This window comes from Podarcis vaucheri (assembly GCF_965113315.1).
Source record: "Podarcis vaucheri genome assembly, chromosome: 8".
In the NCBI taxonomy this organism is placed as follows: domain Eukaryota; kingdom Metazoa; phylum Chordata; class Lepidosauria; order Squamata; family Lacertidae; genus Podarcis; species Podarcis vaucheri.
Genome location: NC_138766.1, coordinates 94,299,318 through 94,319,450, shown reverse-complemented (window position 1 = coordinate 94,319,450; position 20,133 = coordinate 94,299,318). Strand labels below are relative to the sequence as shown.

At 48.9% G+C, this 20,133-nt stretch overlaps 1 protein-coding gene across 1 annotated transcript in view; it reads left to right on the top strand.

Moving 5' to 3' along the window:
- Positions 1-5,904, top strand: part of DGAT1 (diacylglycerol O-acyltransferase 1) — a 32,545-nt gene extending 26,641 nt beyond the window's left edge. Inside the window, exons 13-17 of the mRNA XM_082235738.1 lie at positions 244-356; positions 1,208-1,273; positions 1,571-1,658; positions 3,251-3,313; positions 4,672-5,904. Of these exons, the coding sequence (XP_082091864.1) occupies positions 244-356; positions 1,208-1,273; positions 1,571-1,658; positions 3,251-3,313; positions 4,672-4,818 (477 nt within the window). The 3' untranslated portion in view covers positions 4,819-5,904. The remainder of the gene's footprint in view (positions 1-243; positions 357-1,207; positions 1,274-1,570; positions 1,659-3,250; positions 3,314-4,671) is intronic.
- Positions 5,905-20,133: the final 14,229 nt, after the last annotated feature.

Sequence of the window (20,133 nt, the reverse complement as noted above, 5' to 3'; positions counted from 1 at the left end):
CAGGGTTGCCAGGCATGAGGCCAGTAGGCATGCCAAGCTCTGGCTGAAGCCCTGTGATGTGCCCATCATGATGCCCACCGCCCACCCGCCTCTCCGTCCATGGCCACACTGGGTTTACCTGAGCATGCGGGCGGCAGGGTCCGCTGGCTGGATTTACGAGCCTGGTGGGCCGCATCTGGCCCCCGGGTCATAGTTTGCTGACCCCTGCACTAATGCTGTCCTCTGCCTTGCGGTCCCCGACAGGTCCCCAACCACCTGATCTGGCTCATCTTCTTCTACTGGTTCTTCCACTCCAGCCTGAATGTCACTGCGGAAATCATGCAGTTTGGAGACCGGGAGTTCTATAGGGACTGGTGGTGAGTCAGCTCTGCAGGAAGGGCCTGTGTGCTTTGTGACTTGTGTTGTTTTTTCAATTTTCAGGTTTTTAAGCTGTGTCTCAGATTGTTATAACCTGCCCTAGGACCGCAGAAAGAATGGCAGGTGGCTGCAATAATAAAAAAAAATTAAAAATCTGTAAATGGCACTCAAAAGATCTGCTTTGGGCATTCAAAGCACCCTGCAGAACAGCCAAGGCTTGGGTTTTGGAGAGCCAGTGTGGTGTAGTGGTTAAGAGCAGTAGTCTCGTAATCTGGAGAACCGGGTTCGCGTCTCCGCTCCTCCACCTGCAGCTGCTGGGTGACCTTGGGCCAGTCACACTTCTCTGAAGTCTCTCAGCCCCACTCACCTCACAGGGTGTCTGTTGTGGGGGAGGAAGGGAAAGGAGAATGTTAGCCGCTTTGAGACTCCTTAAAGGGAGTGAAAGGCGGGATGTCAAATCCAAACTCTTCTTCTTTTTCTTCCTCATCGTGGGCGAGGACTGGGAGGGTTTTCCCCAGCCCTAACAGGTGTGGGGGTGTGGTGGGTGGATCCCCATCACTTAAGATGATGGCGAATGATGCAGATGCCTCCCTTCCATGTGTGTTGTAGGAAAAGCCTTCAAGGCATCTGATAGGGACGATACTGGCTGGGCTCAGCCTTTGTGGGTGAAACTCAGTGACTGAATCCTGTGCACAGCCAGACCGCTCACATTTGACCCTGCAGGAATTGGACCCCCTGTCCAAAAGAGAGAGGGGGGGGGCCTATTTTGCTCTGTTAAGGGTTTCTCTCGATGTCAAGGGTTGTAGGGTTAGTTGACGTGCCGTAACACATGTCCCCTTTCTTCCTTCAGGAACTCGGAGACCGTGACCTATTTTTGGCAGAACTGGAACATCCCTGTCCACAAATGGTGCTTGAGGTACACCTAGGCTGAGTTGTGACAATCCTGGGTTCAAGCGGGGGGGGGGGTGCTGTAGCTGTCAGTGGGGGATAGCCGGGCTACTTCTGCTCATAGTCCATTTGGGACAGATGAAAGGGAGTCCTCCTTCGTGCAGCACATAGTTAAACTGTGGAACTCGCTTCTGCAGGAGGCAGCTGTGGCCCCCAACTTAGATGGCTTTGAAAGAGCCTTCTCTAGGAATATTTCTACCAACGGCCTCCAGGGTCAGATCCAGCAGCCACTTCTTAAGTTCTCTCTCTCTCCTTTGCATTTAAGGCATTTCTACAAGCCCATGATTAAGAAGGGGGCTGGCAAATGGGTGGCTCAGACAGGCGTCTTCTTCGCTTCTGCTTTCTTCCACGAGGTTAGTGCCTGCTCCACAAATCCGTGTGCATGAATGTCGACAGGAGAGCCCAAAGGGACTCCCCCCCCCCCTTCTACTGGCTTGCAATCTCAACCCTCTTCTAAAGGCTGTGGATTTCATACCACAAAGCATCCTTGCTGGTGCTCAGCCAGCCTTTCTCTGCAAGGGTGCGAGAGAGGGAAGCAGCATCTGATTGAGGGGGGTGTCTGGGCCTCCTGAAACTGAGCTTCCCAGTCCAGGCGGACATGGCGGCAGGCAGAGCTTTCTGCTGGAGACCATTTCTGCAGAGACCAGTAAAGAAAAGGCTTGGGAGACAATTGCTCACTCCCAAGTTTTGCCTATAGCAAAAAAGTGTGTGTGTTGGGCAGAGGTAAAGATAGTAGTTCTCAGATCTAAGAAACCACCTGAAAACTCCCAAGTTGCGATGATCAGAGCCCCCCCAAACTTGAAGCATGGGGAAGTCCCAACAAAAATTTATAATTTAGGCAGAATATTTGGACTACAGTGGTACCTTGGGTTACATACGCTTCAGGTTACAGACTCCGCTAACCCAGAAATAGTGCTTCAGGTTAAGAACATTGCTTCAGGATGAGAACAGAAATCGTGCTCTGGTGGTGCGGCAGCAGCGGGAGGCCCCATTAGCTAAAGTGATGCTTCAGGTTAAGAACAGTTTCAGGTTAAGTACGGACCTCCGGAACGAATTACTGTATTTTCCGCTCCATAAGACGCACCAGGAGGAAAACAAGAAAAAAAATATTCTGATTCTCAGAAGCCAGAAGAGCGAGAGGGATCGCTGCACAGTGAAAGCAGCAATCCCTCTTGCTGTTCTGGCTTCTGGGATAGCTGTGCAGCCTGCATTTGCTCCATAAGACGCACACACATTTCCCCTTACTTTTTAGGAGGGAAAAAGTGAGTCTTATAGAGCAAAAAATACGGTAAGTACTTAACCCGAGGTACCACTGTATTTGATATCTATTTGTATAATTTGGAACATTCAATGTGATATGATTGGATTGTTAAAATGGGAAACTTGATAAAAATGATTTTAAAAAGAAAAAAGAAAACTCCCAAGTTGCACTGCATCTTTTGGAGGAATTTGGAGACGAATGCCAAGGTGTATTTGAGCAAGTTAGATGCTGCTGAGGAACATTGCGGCTCCTCCTCCTCTGAAGAATGATGGATAAGCATCTTTCAAGGGCTGGCGAGGGACCGTCCTCTCTGAAAGCAGAGAAGGGGCAGGGGGCGCGATAGTGTCTTGCCTTCCGTTCTCAGCATAAGGTTTGAACCGGGCAAAGTGGCTCAAACTCCTGAACGTGGAGTGGGCGAGGGTGTCCTGGCTGGAGCTCCCTCCCTTGACTTGCTTCCCTGGCCCAGTGTGGGTCATTCCATGGGCTCACACCAGAAAGCTCAGGAGGCAAGAGAGCGCCCTTTGTTCTCTTTCCTCTGGAGGGACTGAAATCAAGGGGAGACTCGCGAGCTGCTTGCTGGGCTTCAGAGGGTGGCATGGGAGGCAGCCAGACTTGCCAGCCAAGCTTCCTTTGTGCCCTCTCCTCTCTGGACTGATGTCTTTGTGGGTTTCTGTCCCCACCCAGTACCTGGTCAGCGTGCCCTTGAAGATGTTCCGGCCCTGGGCGTTCATGGGGATGATGGCTCAGGTAAGGATCGGGTCCTCACCATGGGAACACATTCACCCGGTGCTATACCAGCTGCACTGGCTCCCGGTGGAGTACAGGATCAGGTTCAAGGTGCTGGTTTTAACCTAGGACCCTCGTACCTATGGGACCGCCTCTCCTGGTATGTCCCACGGAGGACCTTCTTCAAACAAAAACATCTTGGAGGTCCCGGGCCACAGGGAGGTTAGACTGGCCTCAACCAGAGCCAGGGCTTTTTTGGCTGTGGCCCCGATCTGGTGGAACACTCTGTCCCAAGAGACTAGGGCCCTGCGGGACTTGACATCTTTCCACAGGGCCTGCAAGACAGAGCTGTTCCATCAGGCCTTTGGCCCAAGGCACAGTCTGACCCCCTCTCTCCTTCTGTAATCCTCATAGAACTCTAGCCCAATGGTTGCCATTAATTTGATTCTGAACTGATTTTAAAATGAATTGATTTTACAATGCTGTGTTACTTTTACTGTTGTTAGCCGCTCTGAGCCCGGCTTCGTCTGGGGAGGGCAGGATATAAATAAATAAATTAAGAACAACAACAACAATATTTTGCATGAGTGGCTTGGCCGTCTAGCGGTTTTTTCGTCTTGCGAAACAACCCTATTAGCGGATTAGCGCTATTAGTGATTTAGCGGCTATTAAAGGCTTAGCGGCTTAGCGGCTAAAAGGCTCTTAGCGGCTTAGAAAAAGGGGGGGGAAGCAAAAAGCAAAAAAAATCGCAAGACTCGCAAGACGTTTTCGTCTTACGAAGCAAGCCCATAGGGAAATTCGTCTTGCGAAGCACAAAAGCCACTTGCCGCCAGCTCAGCCTTGCCAGGGGCTCCTGGTATGTGGTGTCTTGGCAAAGGGGGTGAGGGTCAGAGTGCAGGATGCTGCTGTTGCCACCACCCCAGAGAGTTCTGCCTTCTTTCCTGTGAGCCTTGGGGCAGGACCTGCACTTTGGCCCTAGGGTGGCGAATCAGAGAACCACAGAACTGTAGAGCTGGAAGGGACCCTAGGGTCATCTAGTCTGACTCCCAGCAATGCAGGAAGCCCAACTGAAGCATCCATGATAGATGGCCACCCAAGCTCTGCTTAAAAACTTCCAAGGGAGGAGAGTCCATCACCTTCCAAGGGAGTCCATTCCACTGCCAAACAGCTCTTACCACCAGAAAGTTTTTCTTGAATCTCCTCCTTGTAACTTGAAGCCATGGGTTCGAGTCCTCCCCTCCAGAGCAGGAGAAAGCAAGCTTGCTCCACCTTCCACCTTTTGAGATATCTGAAGATGGCTGTTGTGTCGCCTGTTCTCCAGGCTAAAAAGACCCATCTCCCTCCGCCATCTTTCCTCCCTCTTCCCTCCTCCTCCGCAGATTCCTCTGGCCTGGTTTGTGGGCCGGTTCCTTCGGGGCAACTATGGGAACGCGGCCGTGTGGATCTCCTTGATGATTGGGCAGCCCATTGCCGTCCTCATGTACGTCCACGACTACTACGTGCTCAACTACGAGGGGAGCCAGTGACACCCCCCCCGGCGAGGCCCCTCCTGCCTTCCCACCAGCAGAGGGACACCTGGCGAGGGCAGAGCAGCCGTTTCCTGGGCGCCCCACGACTCTCCGCAGCACCAGCAGGGGCAGAGATGTTGCTGCCCTCATCTTTGCCCTGGAAAGTTGCCTTGTGTGATCTTTTTCTGTGTGTGTGTCTGTCTGTCTGTGACGGCTGCTCGCCAGGTACTCGTTTTTTGAGTCCGAAGTCTGGATCAATGCAATAACTGTCAGTGGGGGCCGCCTTCTCCAGATTGACGCTTGGGGCCGGCACCTGGGCTGGGAATTTTCCAGGTGAATCCTGCCGCGGCTCAATGAGGGAGGAGGGAGGTGTGGTCCCCCGTCCAATGGGAATACAGTTCGAATGCTGCTGTGCCCGAGGGTGTGGCTGGGAGTTGGGGGGGGGTCTGAGCTTTTGCCCAGAGGCTGGATGGCCCCCCATCTGGGTAGGCAGAGGCAGCTCCCTCCCTTTGGTGCTGACCTTTAAAGCGCTTTAAAGGACTGTCCCTCACGGGGGGGGGGGGGTGGGTCTCTTCCATCCAGCCCGAAGGCGTCGGGCACTCAGTTCCGTCCTAGCTTTTGGCTACCGGCAGCTCTTCTGTAGCGAAAGGGGCGCAGCGTCCCTTTTCGCCGGCCTTGAGCCCAAGGCCTTATGGGAATAAGGAATGCTGGTTAGCAGGGGCTCCTGTGGCCGGATTTTGGTACTACTGCCTGTGGTGGCACGGGTGATTGGAAGCTTTTTTCTCCTGGGGGGGCCTGGTTTGGGTTCGTGGCAGTTTCTACCCCTAGAGCTGCCTCGGCTCTCTTCCGTCCCCTTCCCCAGGATCCGTCCTCGCAGCAGGGAAGCAGCGACTTGGGGGGGTGTGTGCTCCAATTCCACAGCACCCCTGCTCCCTGCGGAGGTGGCTGTGTTGGCGACTGCTGCTGCCCAGCTCTCTTTTTCAGCCAAGGTTGTTCTTGGCTGTGTGCGGTCATTCCCGTGTTTTGACAACCCAGCAACTTTTTAAAGAGTTTGCAGAATGTATCTGTCTCATACAAAAAGTGATTAAAGCATATTTTCAAAAATCTGTGTTGACAAAGGGTTGGGGGTGGGTGGGCGCTAAAGGGTCCACAGAACTGTACCTTGTTGACATGACCAAGTGGATTACACTGATTTCTGGCAATTCTTTCTTCACACCTGCGGCAAGAATATATTCCTGAAGTGCTCCTCTGTCCTGGGAGTCATCCAGAGCTTTCCTCTCCTATTCAAAAAGGTTGCTTCCAAATTTGACTTTTGTTTTTCATTAAAAAAAAACAACCAGAAAGCATCACCCCCACCTTTAAGGTGCAGTTGGCGCCTTAGAGCCATGCAGAGTGAGCCCAAATTCTCACTCTGCATGTGGCGAGATAATTTTACCTTCAGCGCACTGCCAGGGTGGCAAGTCCAGATCACAAAAGGCCTGGGCAGATGAAGGTTTTTGCCACTGTTAACGGAGAAATTTGAGGGCTCCCTTGGACAAAAAATAAGGATACCAGCCAGGAATCCCAGAGCAAAACAGCAGCCAGTAGGCTTGGTCTTTATTGAAGACTGCTGTGACAGGACTCCCACCTGCTACCAGGTGGAACAAGATGGAAGCCCAGAACAAAAGAGAACCCCAACTTTTATTAGCTGCTAATCCCCATGTTACACCCCCCCAAACTACATCACTCATACATCATGGTTACATCATGAAAGGGGAGGTCTGGTGGCAGTAATCTGAGCATCCTGGACCCTGCCCCATGGTTCCCCTTGCCCCCCACCAAACACCCATCAAGTGGAACAAAATAGATATTTACATTTCCCTGTTTCCCAGCCAAGTTAACCACACCCTTTTGTCTTCATCTGGGTTTATTATTTCTGGAATGGCTACCTGTCTGACACTCGGGTATCAGGAGGCCAGGGATTATCATTTAGGCAGAGGGGCTGCTGAGGAGCTGAGCTCACACATCTATATGAATTTCTGATGTTTTTCCAGTGAGCCAGTTCATAGATACATTTATCAGTGAATTCTTACATTTGGGATCATGCAGCAAAGGCCCTTTGAATAGACAGGAAAAATCTGTGATGAAGTGTTTTGTGGGGACAAATCACGTCACAAAAGTGATTGTGCTGATTTTGGTAGTGGGCTGCATGTGCATGATATCTGCTGGAGGGGCAAACCTCCACCATCACCTATACATAAATTCCTGCAACACCTAGGGCCCCAGAGGAAAGACCCAAGTAGAATCTGGAATCTCTGAATATTCCCTGCCTGAAATCCTGGGCAACTTTGTGGGGAATCTCTAGTAGGGCCTCCGTGGAAGATCCTAATAGCCAGGTACGTTCACGGGAGAGCAGGTGGTGGTTGTGCTTTGGGTTGACCTTAAGCTCCCTGCTCTTCGCGTGCCAGCCACTGGGTCGCCATTTGCAAATCCGGTCTCGTCATGTTTGATCTATCTGAGAGACCCGCATTGCAGGGGTTGGACTAGATGACTCCTTCGGGTCCCTGCCAACTCTGCTGTCCTATGATTCATCACCAGCCCAAGGGGGATTGTCGTCGGAAGAACTGCGGGAGTCCCGGCGTGTACCTGCATCTAGTTTTGATTGGCACCTGCCTGTCTTGGGAGACCAAGTGAAGCATGCGCCTCGGGGAGTGGCCAAACCTTGGGAGACTTGCAGCACCTGCTGTGGCTGATGTGGGAGAGATCCGCACCCATGTCCAGCGTAAAAGCAGCAGCCCAAGAGGCAGGCGCTGCCCCTGCCCTGCCCTGGGAGGCCTGAAGGCTTACTGCAAGGGGTGCACTGCTGCTGCATCCTGGCTAGGAGCCCTCAAGGGCCCTCCATGAATTTGCCCATCCTCTTTTATTTTATTTAACTTTATTGCAAAACAATTTACATATAACAACACAGACAATGCCTCAGTGACAACTAAACATTAGCAACATATTGTCAAACATCACACACACTTTTGACTTCCGATTAACCTCATTGTGCTTTCTACATGCTTAACCTTTACGCATTTCCTGTTATATTTGTTAATATCCAGAAAAAATTCAACGTTTATACTTTTCCTGAATATTCAAGATTCAATCTAGACCTGTCTGGAGATTTGCCTTTTCACAATATTGCTTTAGGTATTCTTTAAATGTTATCCATTCTTTACACACTTTCTGGTTTTGAGTTTCCTCTTATTCTCCCAGTCATTTTCGCAAGTTCCACGTCTTCCATCGTCTTCACCTGCCAGTCAAGCTTTGTAGGAATTGAGTCACATTTCCAGGTTTTTTGCTACTAAAATTCTAACCACTGTAGTTGCATATATAAAGATGGTTCTGTGGAAGACAGGAGTGCCTGGCGTGCTCTGGTCCAGGGGGTCATGAAGAGTCGGACACGACTAAACAACAACATAGTTCTTTTGGATTTCAGTGGACTTGTTGTTTAGTCGTTTAGTCGTGTCCGCCTCCTCGTGACCCCCTGGACCAGAGCACACCAGGCCCTCCTGTCTTCCACTGCCTCCCGCAGTTTGGTCAAACTCATGCTGGTCGTTTCGAGAACACTGTCCCACCATCTCATCCTCCATTGTCCCCTTTTCCTTGTGCCCTCCATCTTTCCCAACATCAGGGTCTTTTCCAGGGAGTCTTCTCTTCTCCTGAGGTGGCCAAAGTCTTGGAGCCTTAGCTTCAGGATCTGTCCTTCCAGTGAGCACTCAGGGCTGATTTCCTTCAGAATGGAGAGGTTGGATCTTCTTGCAGTCCATGGGACTCTCCAGAGTCTCCTCCAGCACCAGAATTCAAAAGCATCAATTCCTCGGCGATCAGCCTTCTTGATGGTCCAGCTCTCACTTCCATACATCAAAAAGGCTTTTCAAGCCACTCCTGCCTCCTGGGGGAGGGAGTTCCGTAGGTTAACTCCACGCTGCTCCTCTGGCCGGGACACACACACACAAACACAAACACAAACACACGTGTGCTTCCTTCACCTCCACCTTCCCCACGTTTGGGCATACACGTGTTTTCTTCCGACGCCCTCCCACGGAGTTCAGGCGAGCGGGACACGCCTGGGTGCCTGGAAACAGGGCCCCATCCCCGGATCGTACACGTGAAAACGCCCTCCATTCACACGTGCGCCCTGTGCGCGTGGAGGCCGGCGCGTCAGCGCAGCGCTCGAATGTCCGCCTCTATGGTGCGGCCGTCGTGCCAGAGCGGCTTCTTCCCCCCTCGGCCCTTCCCTCCCCGTGCTCTCTATGGCCCTGCGCCGGAAGCGACGAGTCTTGGCCGAGCGCCCCCTGTCGGCCCGGCGGAGGAAAAACCTCTCTCGCCCCTCCCTCCCTCCTCCTCCTCCTCCCGCGGCCGCCGCCGCCATATTGTCGCCCCCCCAGCGGACCCGGGAGAGGCCAGCCCCCTCCCTGCCCCCCTCCTCCCACCAGGAGCGGACCCGGGAGAGACCTGCTCGACCCGGTCGCCGCCGCCGCCGCCGCTTCAGCGGCCCGGCCGAGGTAAAGAAGCGGGGGGGGGGGGAGAGAGAAGCCCCTTCGCCGCCGGGAAGGGAAAATGGGGGGGGCGGAGGGGGACCCTCTTCTGAGGGGGGGGGTCCTTCATTTGGGGGGAAAGGGGTCACGCTGTGTGTGTGTGGCGGACCTGGGGGGTGTTGGTGTGGAGGATATGGGTGGGGGGGCCCTTGTTGCAGGGCAGGGGGGGCGACTTGTGGGGGGATGAGGGAAATTGGGGGGGGAGACAGAGGCCTTCCTACCTGGACGTGGAGTGAGGGGGTGAAAGAGAGAAAAAGAGAGAGCCCCCCCTTCCAGAGGTGCGAACTTGAATCAAATAAGAGGGGGGGGGGTGTTCCAGGTAAGCTCTGCCCCACATAATCGATCACATGACACACACACACACAGAGGAATGCCCATCAATTTGGGGGGCAGGTGAAGGGACCTCTTCCCCCAGGAGTGAGCTGGTTCCTCTGCCCGCCTGTCAAGTGTGGGGGGGGGCAGTTGTGGGGGGTGGGGATCTGTGGGCTTGGGGGTGGGGTCAGGATAGGTTTGGGTGGCCAAGGGTCCCTTCTGGATGGGGAGGCCCTTCCTGTCACCTCTCTCTCCTTTCCCCCACTCCCCCCGTGAAATGGGGCCCCAGATACTGAGCAGCTGTGACTGGCCCCCCTGGAGTGGGGTGCCCATCTTGTAGGGGGTGTGCAGAAAGGGTGCCTGCACATCAGATTCCCTTTGGGGGTCTTGCAGCTTGCAGAGAGAGGTGGGCATGGTGGTGGGGGGCTTTGGCACCCACAAATTCCCCACCCCAACCTTCCTGGTTGTATCCGTAGCTGCCCCATCCCCAGCGCTGGTCCCCGCATCCCGAGGGCAGACTATAACCCCCCATCAAAGAACGACAAGTTCTGAGACGCACAAGACACACTCCGAGACCGGAATCAATTCTTTGCTTAACTCTCACCTCTTCCGTTTGCATAGATGCATTTTTATTTTAGGGCCGGAGCTCAGTTGCGGATCACCTGATTTGCATGATTTGAAGGTCCCGTGTTGAAACCCCAGGGGCGTCTCCTGCGAGAACGGGGCCAAACTCCCTGCCTGAAACCCTGGGGAGGTGCTGCCTGTCAGTGTGGACAATACTGAGCTAAATGGAGCAATGGTTTGACAGCTTCTTCCTGCGTTCCTCTAATCCAGTGTCCAAACTTGGGTCTTCGTGTTTTTTTTGGACTACAGTTCCCATCATTCCTGACCGCTGGTCCTGCTAGCTAGGGATGATGGGTGTTGTAGTCCAAAAACAGCTGGAATTCGGAAAATGCTGCTCTAATCGGTTTAGGATCAGGCTAGAGGCTGAGCGCAAGATCATGCTCCGTGATAAGCTGCCTGGGTGACATGGGAGGAGCACATTGATTTAAGCAGGTCTGCCTTTGGCCTTTGCGGATAAAAAGTCCTCAGCACAAACAGCCCGGTGCCGGAACGGCGCTCTTTCAACAGCCCAACCAGGTGATCCGGAAAGGCCTGTCCCCTTTGTGTGTGTTTGAGCGCTACCTTGAGCCCTTAATGGGAGTCGCTGGCTTGGAAAGGACGGTCCTCTCCTCCAGCCGCCTCCTGCTCCCTGCAAGATCCGGCTTGTATCTCCTGGAGTTGTTCTCTGACAACTCTAGCCTCCCAAAGCAGCTCACGCAAGGCAAGGGAAGCAGAGGGGAAAGATGGAGGCGAGGCCCCTTCTTCCAAGTTGTGACTCTTGCAATTTGTTTTTTTTTTTATAATAATTTTTATTACATTTTTTACAGAAATAACAAAGAGATCAAAAAGTAAAAGAAAAAAAAGACAAAAAAAAAAGAGGAAAAAGAAAAACACAACCATTTCGATACCTCATTTCAAATTTCTATTGGACTTCCCCCATCCCTCGCAAAATGCATTTCTTGTCAATAAATTTATCAGCAAATTATATCCTTATTTCGTATGTTTCTTTCTATTTTCAATTACAGTTTAAATTTAAATCTCTTAATCAACATATACTCTAGACAATATACCATAATATCGTTTTTACCCATTTAAACCTTGATTTTTTCATAAATCTTATCAAATTTCATAAATAATTAAGTTTTGTTGCTGGGGCTAGATTCCCAATCACACGACATCTTATGTTTCATATAACTTATAATACTTTTGCAAATAGTCTTTAAATTTTTTCCAGTCCTCCTCCATTGTTTCTTCTCCCAAGTCTCGAATCCTTGCAGTCATCTCGGCTAATTCCATGTAGTTCATCAGTTGCGTGTGCCAGTCCTCCAGTGTGGGCAAATCTTGGGTCTTCCAATGCTTAGCGATAAGAATTCTTGCTGCTGTTGTAGCGTACATAAAAAAAGTTCTATCCCTTTTAGACACCTTCTGGCCGACAATGCCCAGAAGGAAGGCCTCTGGTTTCTTGGGAAAAGTGTACTTAAACACCTTTTTTAGCTCATTGTAGATCATTTCCCAGAAGGCCTTCAGTCTTGGGCAGGTCCACCAGAGGTGAAAGAATGTTCCCTCAGCTTCCTTACATTTCCAACATTTATTATCGGACAGATGGTAAATCTTAGCTAACTTAACCGGGGTCATGTACCACCTGTATACCATTTTCATAATGTTTTCTTTCAAAGCATTACATGCAGTAAACTTCATACCGGTGGTCCATAACCTTTCCCAGTCATCAGACATAATATTATAACCAATGTCCTGAGCCCATTTTATCATTGCTGATTTAACTGTCTCATCTTGAGTGTTCCATTTAAGCAGCAAGTTATACATTCTCGATAATAACTTGGTCTTTGGTTCTAGCAACTCTGTCTCAAGTTTCGATTTTTCCACCTGGAAACCTGTTTTTTTGTCTAACTTAAAAACCTCATTAATTTGGGCATAATGCAACCAATTTTGCACCTTATCCTTTAGTTTTTCAAAGCTCTGCAATCTCCAGTTACCTTCAATATTTTCTATTATTTCCCAATATTTCGGCCAATAAGCCTCCATATTGGTTGTTTTCCGAGCTTTGGCCTCTATTGGTGAGATCCACCTCGGAGTTTTACTTTCCAATAAGTCTTTGTATTTTTTCCAGACCATATATATTGCTTTTCTGACAATATGGTTTTTAAACATTCCATATGATTTACCCTTGTCATACCACAAGTACGCATGCCAACCTGACGAATTGTTGAAGCCTTCCAGATCTAGGACATCAGTGTTTTCTAGTAGAATCCAATCTTTCATCCAGCAGAAGGATGCCGCTTCATAGTATAGCCTTAGGTCCGGCAGGGCAAACCCCCCTCTCTCTTTTGCATCAGTTAATATCTTAAACTTTATTCGGGGCTTTTTGCCCTGCCAGACAAACCTAGAAATGTCCTTCTGCCACTTTCCAAAACATTCCACTCTGTCCACAATCTGCAAGGCTTGAAACAAAAACAACATCTTTGGCAAAACGTTCATCTTTATAGCTGCAATTCGGCCTAACAAGGATAATTTCAGTCTTGACCAAATTTCTAAATCTTTTTTAACTTCTAACCAACATTTCTCATAATTATCTTTAAATAGATTCAAATTCTTGGAAGACAGATTGACCCCCAGGTATTTCACTTTCTTAACAATATTTAGTTCTGTCTCTTTCTGAAACCCTTCTGTTTCCATGGCCGTCAAGTTTTTCCCTAAAACTTTAGTTTTTTGCTTGTTCAACTTAAAACCCGCCACCCGACCAAATTTCTGGATCAGTTCTAAAACTCTTTTTGTACTGGGTTCTGGCTCCTGTAGTGTTAAAACCAGGTCATCTGCGAATGCTTTCAGTTTATATTGTTTCGCTCCGACCCGTATTCCTTGTACCTGCCGATCCTCCCTTATCATGTTCAGCAAAACCTCCAGGACTGAAATAAACAATAAGGGGGATAGGGGGCACCCCTGTCGTGTTCCTTTTTCAATATGAAGTTCTTCTGTCACCACATTGTTCACTATCAACTTAGCTTTTTGTTCTGAATAGATTGCTTCTATTCCATTCACAAACCCCCTTCCCACTCCCATCCCTTCCAAATTTTTCTTCATAAATTTCCAGGAAATGTTGTCAAAGGCCTTCTCCGCGTCAATAAAGATCAATACTGCTTTGGTGTTAATATTTGTTTGTAAAAGTTCCAAGATGTCAATAATGTTTCTGGTATTGTCAAACAAATATCTACCTGGGAGAAAGCCGGCCTGGTCTTTATGGATTATCTCATTTAATACTTTTTTAAATCTGTTGGCCAGAATATCCGCAAATATTTTGTAATCCACATTTAGGAGTGAGATGGGACGGTAGTTCTTAAGTTGAGTTTTTTCAGTTTCCACTTTAGGTATCAATGTGATGAATGCTTCTTTCCACGTGTCTGGTGCCTTCCCTCCCCCCATAATCTGGTTACAAACCTCCTCTAGTGGTTGTATCAAATAGTCTTTTAGCGTCCTATAATACTTGGAGGTAAGTCCATCAGGTCCTGGAGATTTGCCCAGCTGCATATTCTGAATGGCATCCTCGATTTCCTGTTGTGTGATTTTACAATTCAAGATTGATCTCTTCTCTTGAGATATTTCTGGAAGGCCATTTTCTTTCAAAAATTGTTCTATCTCGGTTACTTCCTCGGGTCCTTGTGTATACAGTTTTTTAAAATATTTCTGGAAACACTTTCTAATTTCTCCCGGTTTCTGAATGTTCTTTCCTTCAACTTCTAGATTGGTAACATAGTTTAATTTTTGTCTCTTTTTCAACTGCCAAGCTAGCAGTTTCCCACATTTATTCGCCGATTCAAATGATCTTTGTTTCATTTGTTTAATTCTCCATTCCACTTCTTGGTTGATCAGTTGCGCATATTGTGACTGGTGGAATTTAATTTCTCTTAAAGTCTCTTTGGATTTTGGGTTTAATCTTAATTTTTTCTCGCCGTCCCTTATCTTCTCCAATATCTTGTCCTTTTTACCATTCCAGAGTTTTTTCTTAATCGTATTCTGTTGTATCAGAAACCCTCTCATAACAGCTTTGCTCGCGTCCCAGATTGTTCTTTTTTCCACCGAGGTGTTCAAGTTGATTTCAAAGTAGTCCTTTAAAGCTTTTTGGGCCTTCTTTACAATCTCTTGATCTCTTAGCAGGTTGTCATTCATTTTCCATCTGAAGGAGTCGGCAGTAGTAAATCTCATTTCCATTTTCAGAGCGTTATGGTCGGAGCAAGTCTTTGGGCAGATTTCTATTTTTATGGTCTTAGGTGCCAGCCCTCTAGTTGTCCAAATTTGGTCGATCCTTGTCCATGACAGGTGGGCCTCAGAAAAGAAAGTTCCTTCTTTACCTAGGGGGTTTCTCGTCCTCCATGAGTCAATTAAATCCATATTGTCAGTTAGTTCAAAGAAAGTTTTTGGTAGTCTTCCATCTTTAGTCAAATTCTGGTTCTGTGACTTATCCATAAAAGTAGAGACAACCCCATTCATGTCTCCCATCATAATGATGTTAGAATAGTCCAGATAGTCCAATAATGTCTCATGCAGCTTCTTATAAAATTCTGATTTCCCCTCGTTTGGTGCATAAATTCCTAATATCAAAATTTTCTCTCCTTGGGTCGAAATCTCAATAGCCAGGATTCTTCCTTGTTCATCTTTAAACAAAAATTTCGGTGAAAGAGTCTCTTTGGCGTAAATCACCACGCCTCTCTTCTTGACTCTGTCTGATGAGATAAATTCTTGGCCTAATCTTTTATTTGTTAACACCTTCCTGTGAGCCCTTGTCACATGGGTTTCTTGCAAACAAATTATGTCCAAATTCTCTTTCTTTAGGATATGGAAAATCCGTTTGCGTTTTTCTGGGGAATTCGCGCCATTAATGTTCCAACTATACAGCTGCAGAGACATCTTGTATCAATCTGTTGTTACTCTTGTGGGGTGTCTTCTTTTTTGTCCGAGTCCGAAGGTGGTAACTCTTTCCCTGACTCTGGTGGTGGCCAAATAGCTGCTCCTTTCTGTAGGTCTTCTCCGTGGTCGTGTAGGAACTTCTGGCAATCCTCTTTCGTTTTGATTTTTATCTTCTTTCCTTTGTATTTGAATAAGACACCTTGTGGGAACTCCCACCTGTAAGGTATTCCGTTACCTCTCAGAAGTCCAGTTAGGTCAGTGTAGTTGGCTCTTAGATCCAGTAATTGTTTAGGAATATCTTTGTAAATTTGTGCTCTTCTATCCTGGATCACAAGTGCTTTGTTGAAATGTAAATCAAGTAGTTTGTCTCTCTCCTGTTTGGTCCTTAAAATAATCAAACAATCTCTAGGCCTGTCCTTCCCAACGACTCTTCCCAATCTAAATGCAGTCGTTATTTTGAAATCTGTGTCTTGGTTTATACCCCAGAATTTGGAAAATTCTGCTGTTAAAAAGCCGGTCAAATCCTCTTTCTCAATCTCTGGGATAGAGCGTAATCTCAGGTTATTTTCCCTGTTTCGCAGTTCCACCAAAGACAGGTAGGCCTGTTGGTCTGTAATATGTTTGTGGAGAGGTCTTACCTCTCCTTTCAGTTCCTCCACTCCTTTGGCTGCAGCCTCTGCTTTCCCAATCGCAGCCTCCGCCAATTTTCGATTTTCAGATGTTGCGTCGTTTAAATTTCCAATATCTTGTGAATGCTTAGCCACCTGTTCCGAAAGTTTGGTAATTGAAGATGTGGCTAAGTCAATTTTTGCAGTTTGATCATCCACTTTTTTGTTCAAAATTGCGAATTGTTGTAACATTTCCTCTAAGAGAGTGTTAGATCCTCCAGATGCCATATCCTCACCTATTGGTTGTTCAGCTTCTTCAGCTGGTGTTGTTGGCGAGGGTGCAGTCTGTAAAACAGCAGGGACTGAAGATCTACGTCCCTGAGAAAACAGGGTTGTTTGTGTCAGTTTGCCTTTCCCTGCCTTCGACGCAGCTCTTGTTTTTACTCTGTCGCTCATTCCACACCTGTCTTTGGATTCAAGGTCAGACTGTCAAAAGTTTCATGAGAAAGGCAGGCACAAGCGTAAACAATCCAACCACAGAAAGACAAAGCAAAGTTGGTTCTCAGGAAATTGTAAGTCCCAAGTTCCACTAGAGGGAGTAATGTTGCAATTCAGGGAAGAAGAAACAAAGTTTCAGACGCCATTAAAGTTCCTTAAGTTAAGTAAATTAACGATGATCCTTGGAAAAGACCTTTTCCCTCTAGCAGAGCTCTCACAGTGTTGCCATAAGTTTCTTAAAAGGTGCAAAGTACAGTTGTTTAATTGTATCCAACAGTAATGCCTCTAAGTGTCCATTTCAAATTTATAAGTGTATCCGCAAAGTAACCTTTTGTCCCACTGCAAGTCCGGGACTGGGGGTTTTAAAGTCTTTAAAATTTAGAAAAGTCCAGCAGAGGAGAAAGTTCCCAGTTAAGGTACAGAAAATAACAAGGAAATAAAAGTAACTTGCCTGCTTCAGTTTCCGACTTTTCCGAACGTATGATGTCTCACTTTAAAATCTCTCCACACTGCTTCCAGCTCGTCGAATCTTTGCTTTTGATCACTAGCATCCTCGGGAGACGGACTTCTTTTTTCTTGCCTCCCGCTTTCTGCCAAATTCATAAATTTGTAATCCAATTTTGAGTAAGTCTTACTCACGAGTAGTTGGTTTGTAATCCAATGTAAAAGGAAGAAAGGTCGGCGCTCATCCGCAACAGCCGCGCGGCTTCACTCCCGCAGAAAGAGCGATGAATCCACAGCACCGCTTCCCCTCCGCGCTTCCGGAGCCCCTTACGGGGTCCCTTCTTCGTTTTGGGGGTCGCTCTAGGTGCCCGCCGGATCCCACGGCCACGAGCTCACTCTGCTCGTGGTTTTTCTTAGTGGGTCGTCGCTTTGCCGTAGCGAACGACCCTTTTCTGCGGAGCCCCTCTTCGCAGCGCAAAGAGGACCGCCATTGCTTGCTTCGCGCCGCCTCCGGAAGTCCCAGAGAGCTGTGACTCTTGCAATTTGCAGGGTCTTGGGATCCCTTCAATTCTGTGAAAGGCAGGCCAAAGTGGTGAGCCGGAAGTGGGCGTTCATGCCCAGTTCTGGCCAGGCCAAACTTCCCCTGTCGGTGGTCTTGCTTAAACAGCTGCCCACAGCGGCTTTCCCTGTACAGGGTGGGGGGTGGGTGAGTGGGCAGAGTGGCCTCTCCCTCTGCTTCTGCTGTCCTGGGGCAGAGAAGTGGCAGTTGGAGCCAAGTGTTCTTTCCACCAGGGGATGAAGGAACAAGCCCCTTGCTACTGCCCCTCCTCCTCTGACCAATGGGTGGGGCCAGACTGGTCTCCCCCTTGACTTGACATTATTCCTGGGGACAGTGGGAGCAGCCTTTGGGGTGCGGCTTTGGTCCCCTGGCCAGTACCAGGAGCCAGACTTTGCCGCATTGCAGAGGGTTGGACTACATGACCCCTTGAGGTTCCTTCTGATGACAAGTCTCTGATTGAGCTCTATAGCATCCCTGTGGATGAACGCCTGGCCTCTGCTGAAATATCCCCACCGAAGGAGAGCCTGCCACCTCCGGAGACAGTTTCCTCTGCTGTCCAGCAGCTCTGGCCATAAGGAAGTTTCTCCTGATGTTTAGCTGAAATTAATCGGGAAGGACCCATGAGTTTTGGGAAACCGTTCTCATTAGACCACCTTGGATCAGGTGCTGCATCTGCTGATGTTCTGCCTTATGCAGAACTGGACTAGCTCAGTGCTGTCCACTCCTGCCGGCTGCGGAGCCTGGGATTCTCTCAGACAATGGCCTTTTCCAGCCCCGTCTCCAGAGATCCTTTCAAAGGCAATGCTGGGGATTGGAGCAGGGGTGTCTTGTGCTCAGTCGTTGAGCACAGCCATTCTTTAGATGGCCTTCTGCACTCTGCCCTTTGCACAACAACAACAACAACAACAACAATTTATTTGTACCCCGCCCATCTGGCTGAGTTTCCCCAGCCACTCTGGGGGGCTTCCCATCGAGTGTTAAAAACAATACAGCATTAAATATTGAAAACTTCCCTAAACAGGGCTGCCTTCAGATGTCTTTTAAAGATAAGATAGCTGCTTATTTCCTTCACATCTGGTGGGAGGGCGTTCCACAGGGTGGGCACCACTACCGAGAAGGCCCTCTGCCTGGTTCCCTGTAACTTGGCTTCTTGCAGGGAGGGAACCGCCAGAGTGCCCTCGGAGCTGGACCTCAGTGTCTGGGCTGAACGATGGGGGTGGAGACGCTCCTTCAGATATACTGGACCGAGGCCATTGAGGGCTTTCAAGGTCAGCACCAACACTTTGAATTGTGCTCGGAAACGTACTGGGAGCCAGTGTAGGTCTTTCAAGACCAGTGTTATATGGTCTCGGCGGCCGCCCCCAGTCCCCAGTCTGGCTGCCACATTCTGGATTAGTTGTAGTTTCCGGGTCACCTTCAAAGGTAGCCCCATGTAGAGCAGATTGCAGTAATCTAAGTGGGAGATCTTTGTGCATGGGCCTCTTGCCTCTGTCAGTGAGCCTGGCCAGTACTGGGGTGCAGACAGGCGGGGAGCCGAGTGATGGCGCCTGCAGCATTTTGGGCTCTCAGGGGGTTGGAGCTCGCTCTTCTCTTCCATCCTCCCCACCCGTAGGGTTGCTAAGGTGTGAACACAGGAAATTGCTTTATGCTGAAACGATCTTCCGTGGGAGGTGGTGGACTCTCCTTTCTTGGAAGTTTTTAAGCAGAGGTTGGATGGCCCCCTGTCATGGATGCTTTGGTTGAGATTCCTGCTTTGTGGGGGGTTGGGCTAGATGACCCTCAGGGTCCCTTTCTGACTCAGACCATTGGTCCATGTCGCTCAGCATTGTCTGCACCGACTGATAGTAATGGCTTTTCAGGATTTTGAGTTACTGGCCCTATTTGCAGAGACTGAACCTGGGACCTTTTGCATCCCAAAGAGATGTTTTGCGGCCCTTCCCCTTGCTGTGTTGGTTTGCGTTGTGCTTGGGAGCCTGATATATCTGTGCAAGATCTGTAAGAATGTGCTGAACTTTCAGAGCAAGCAAGCCTGGTCTGGGTGGCTGGACAATTCAGGCAGGGCTCTCAAATGTGGTTCCCACCATCCCTGTCCACTGGCCCTGTTTCCTGAGGCTGGTGGGAGTTTGGAGGTCACCCCCATGCTGGCTAGGCCTGAATCAAGGCATAACTCATCTTTGCACACTCTCTCTTGATCCTGTAAAAATGGCTGGATCAAACCAGGCCCAGGCAATCTTTGCAGAAATCGCCCCCCTCAGCCCGGGCCGGTTGCTTTGTGTGTCTCTGCTTTCTGCTCACTCCATCAATATTTATTTTGCTTATTTAGAAAAGTATATCTCGCCCATTACTGCTCCGTAGAAGGTGCTGTTCTCCAAGTGGAATTTGATTCCTTGGCACTGAAGCAGACGGGAGTATTTCCAATCAATGCTCTCTCTGGCGCAGTGGGTCAGGGCTGCTTGTTAACGAGAAGATCACTGATTTCAGCCCACCCAGGGATTCCTACATTGCAAGCGGTTGGACTAGATTACCATTGGCTCCCCTCCTACTGTAAGATTCTATGATTCTACAGTTCTATGAGTCTATTATCAAAACCCTTTATGAACCCTGCATGTTTTTTTTTTAGGAAATTGTTCTTTTAGTTTCTAATATAACCCTTTCCCTCCTCCACTGCAGGTAATACAGCAGCTCACTGTTACTCAGAGTAGACCTGCTAAAATGAATGAAGTGAGGTCTCCTCTGAGTAGGACAGAGTTGATGGTTGCTGGCCTATCTGCTCCAGATGCTTTGAACTACGACTCCCATTAGCCCTAGCTTCCTGCGGCCATGCTGG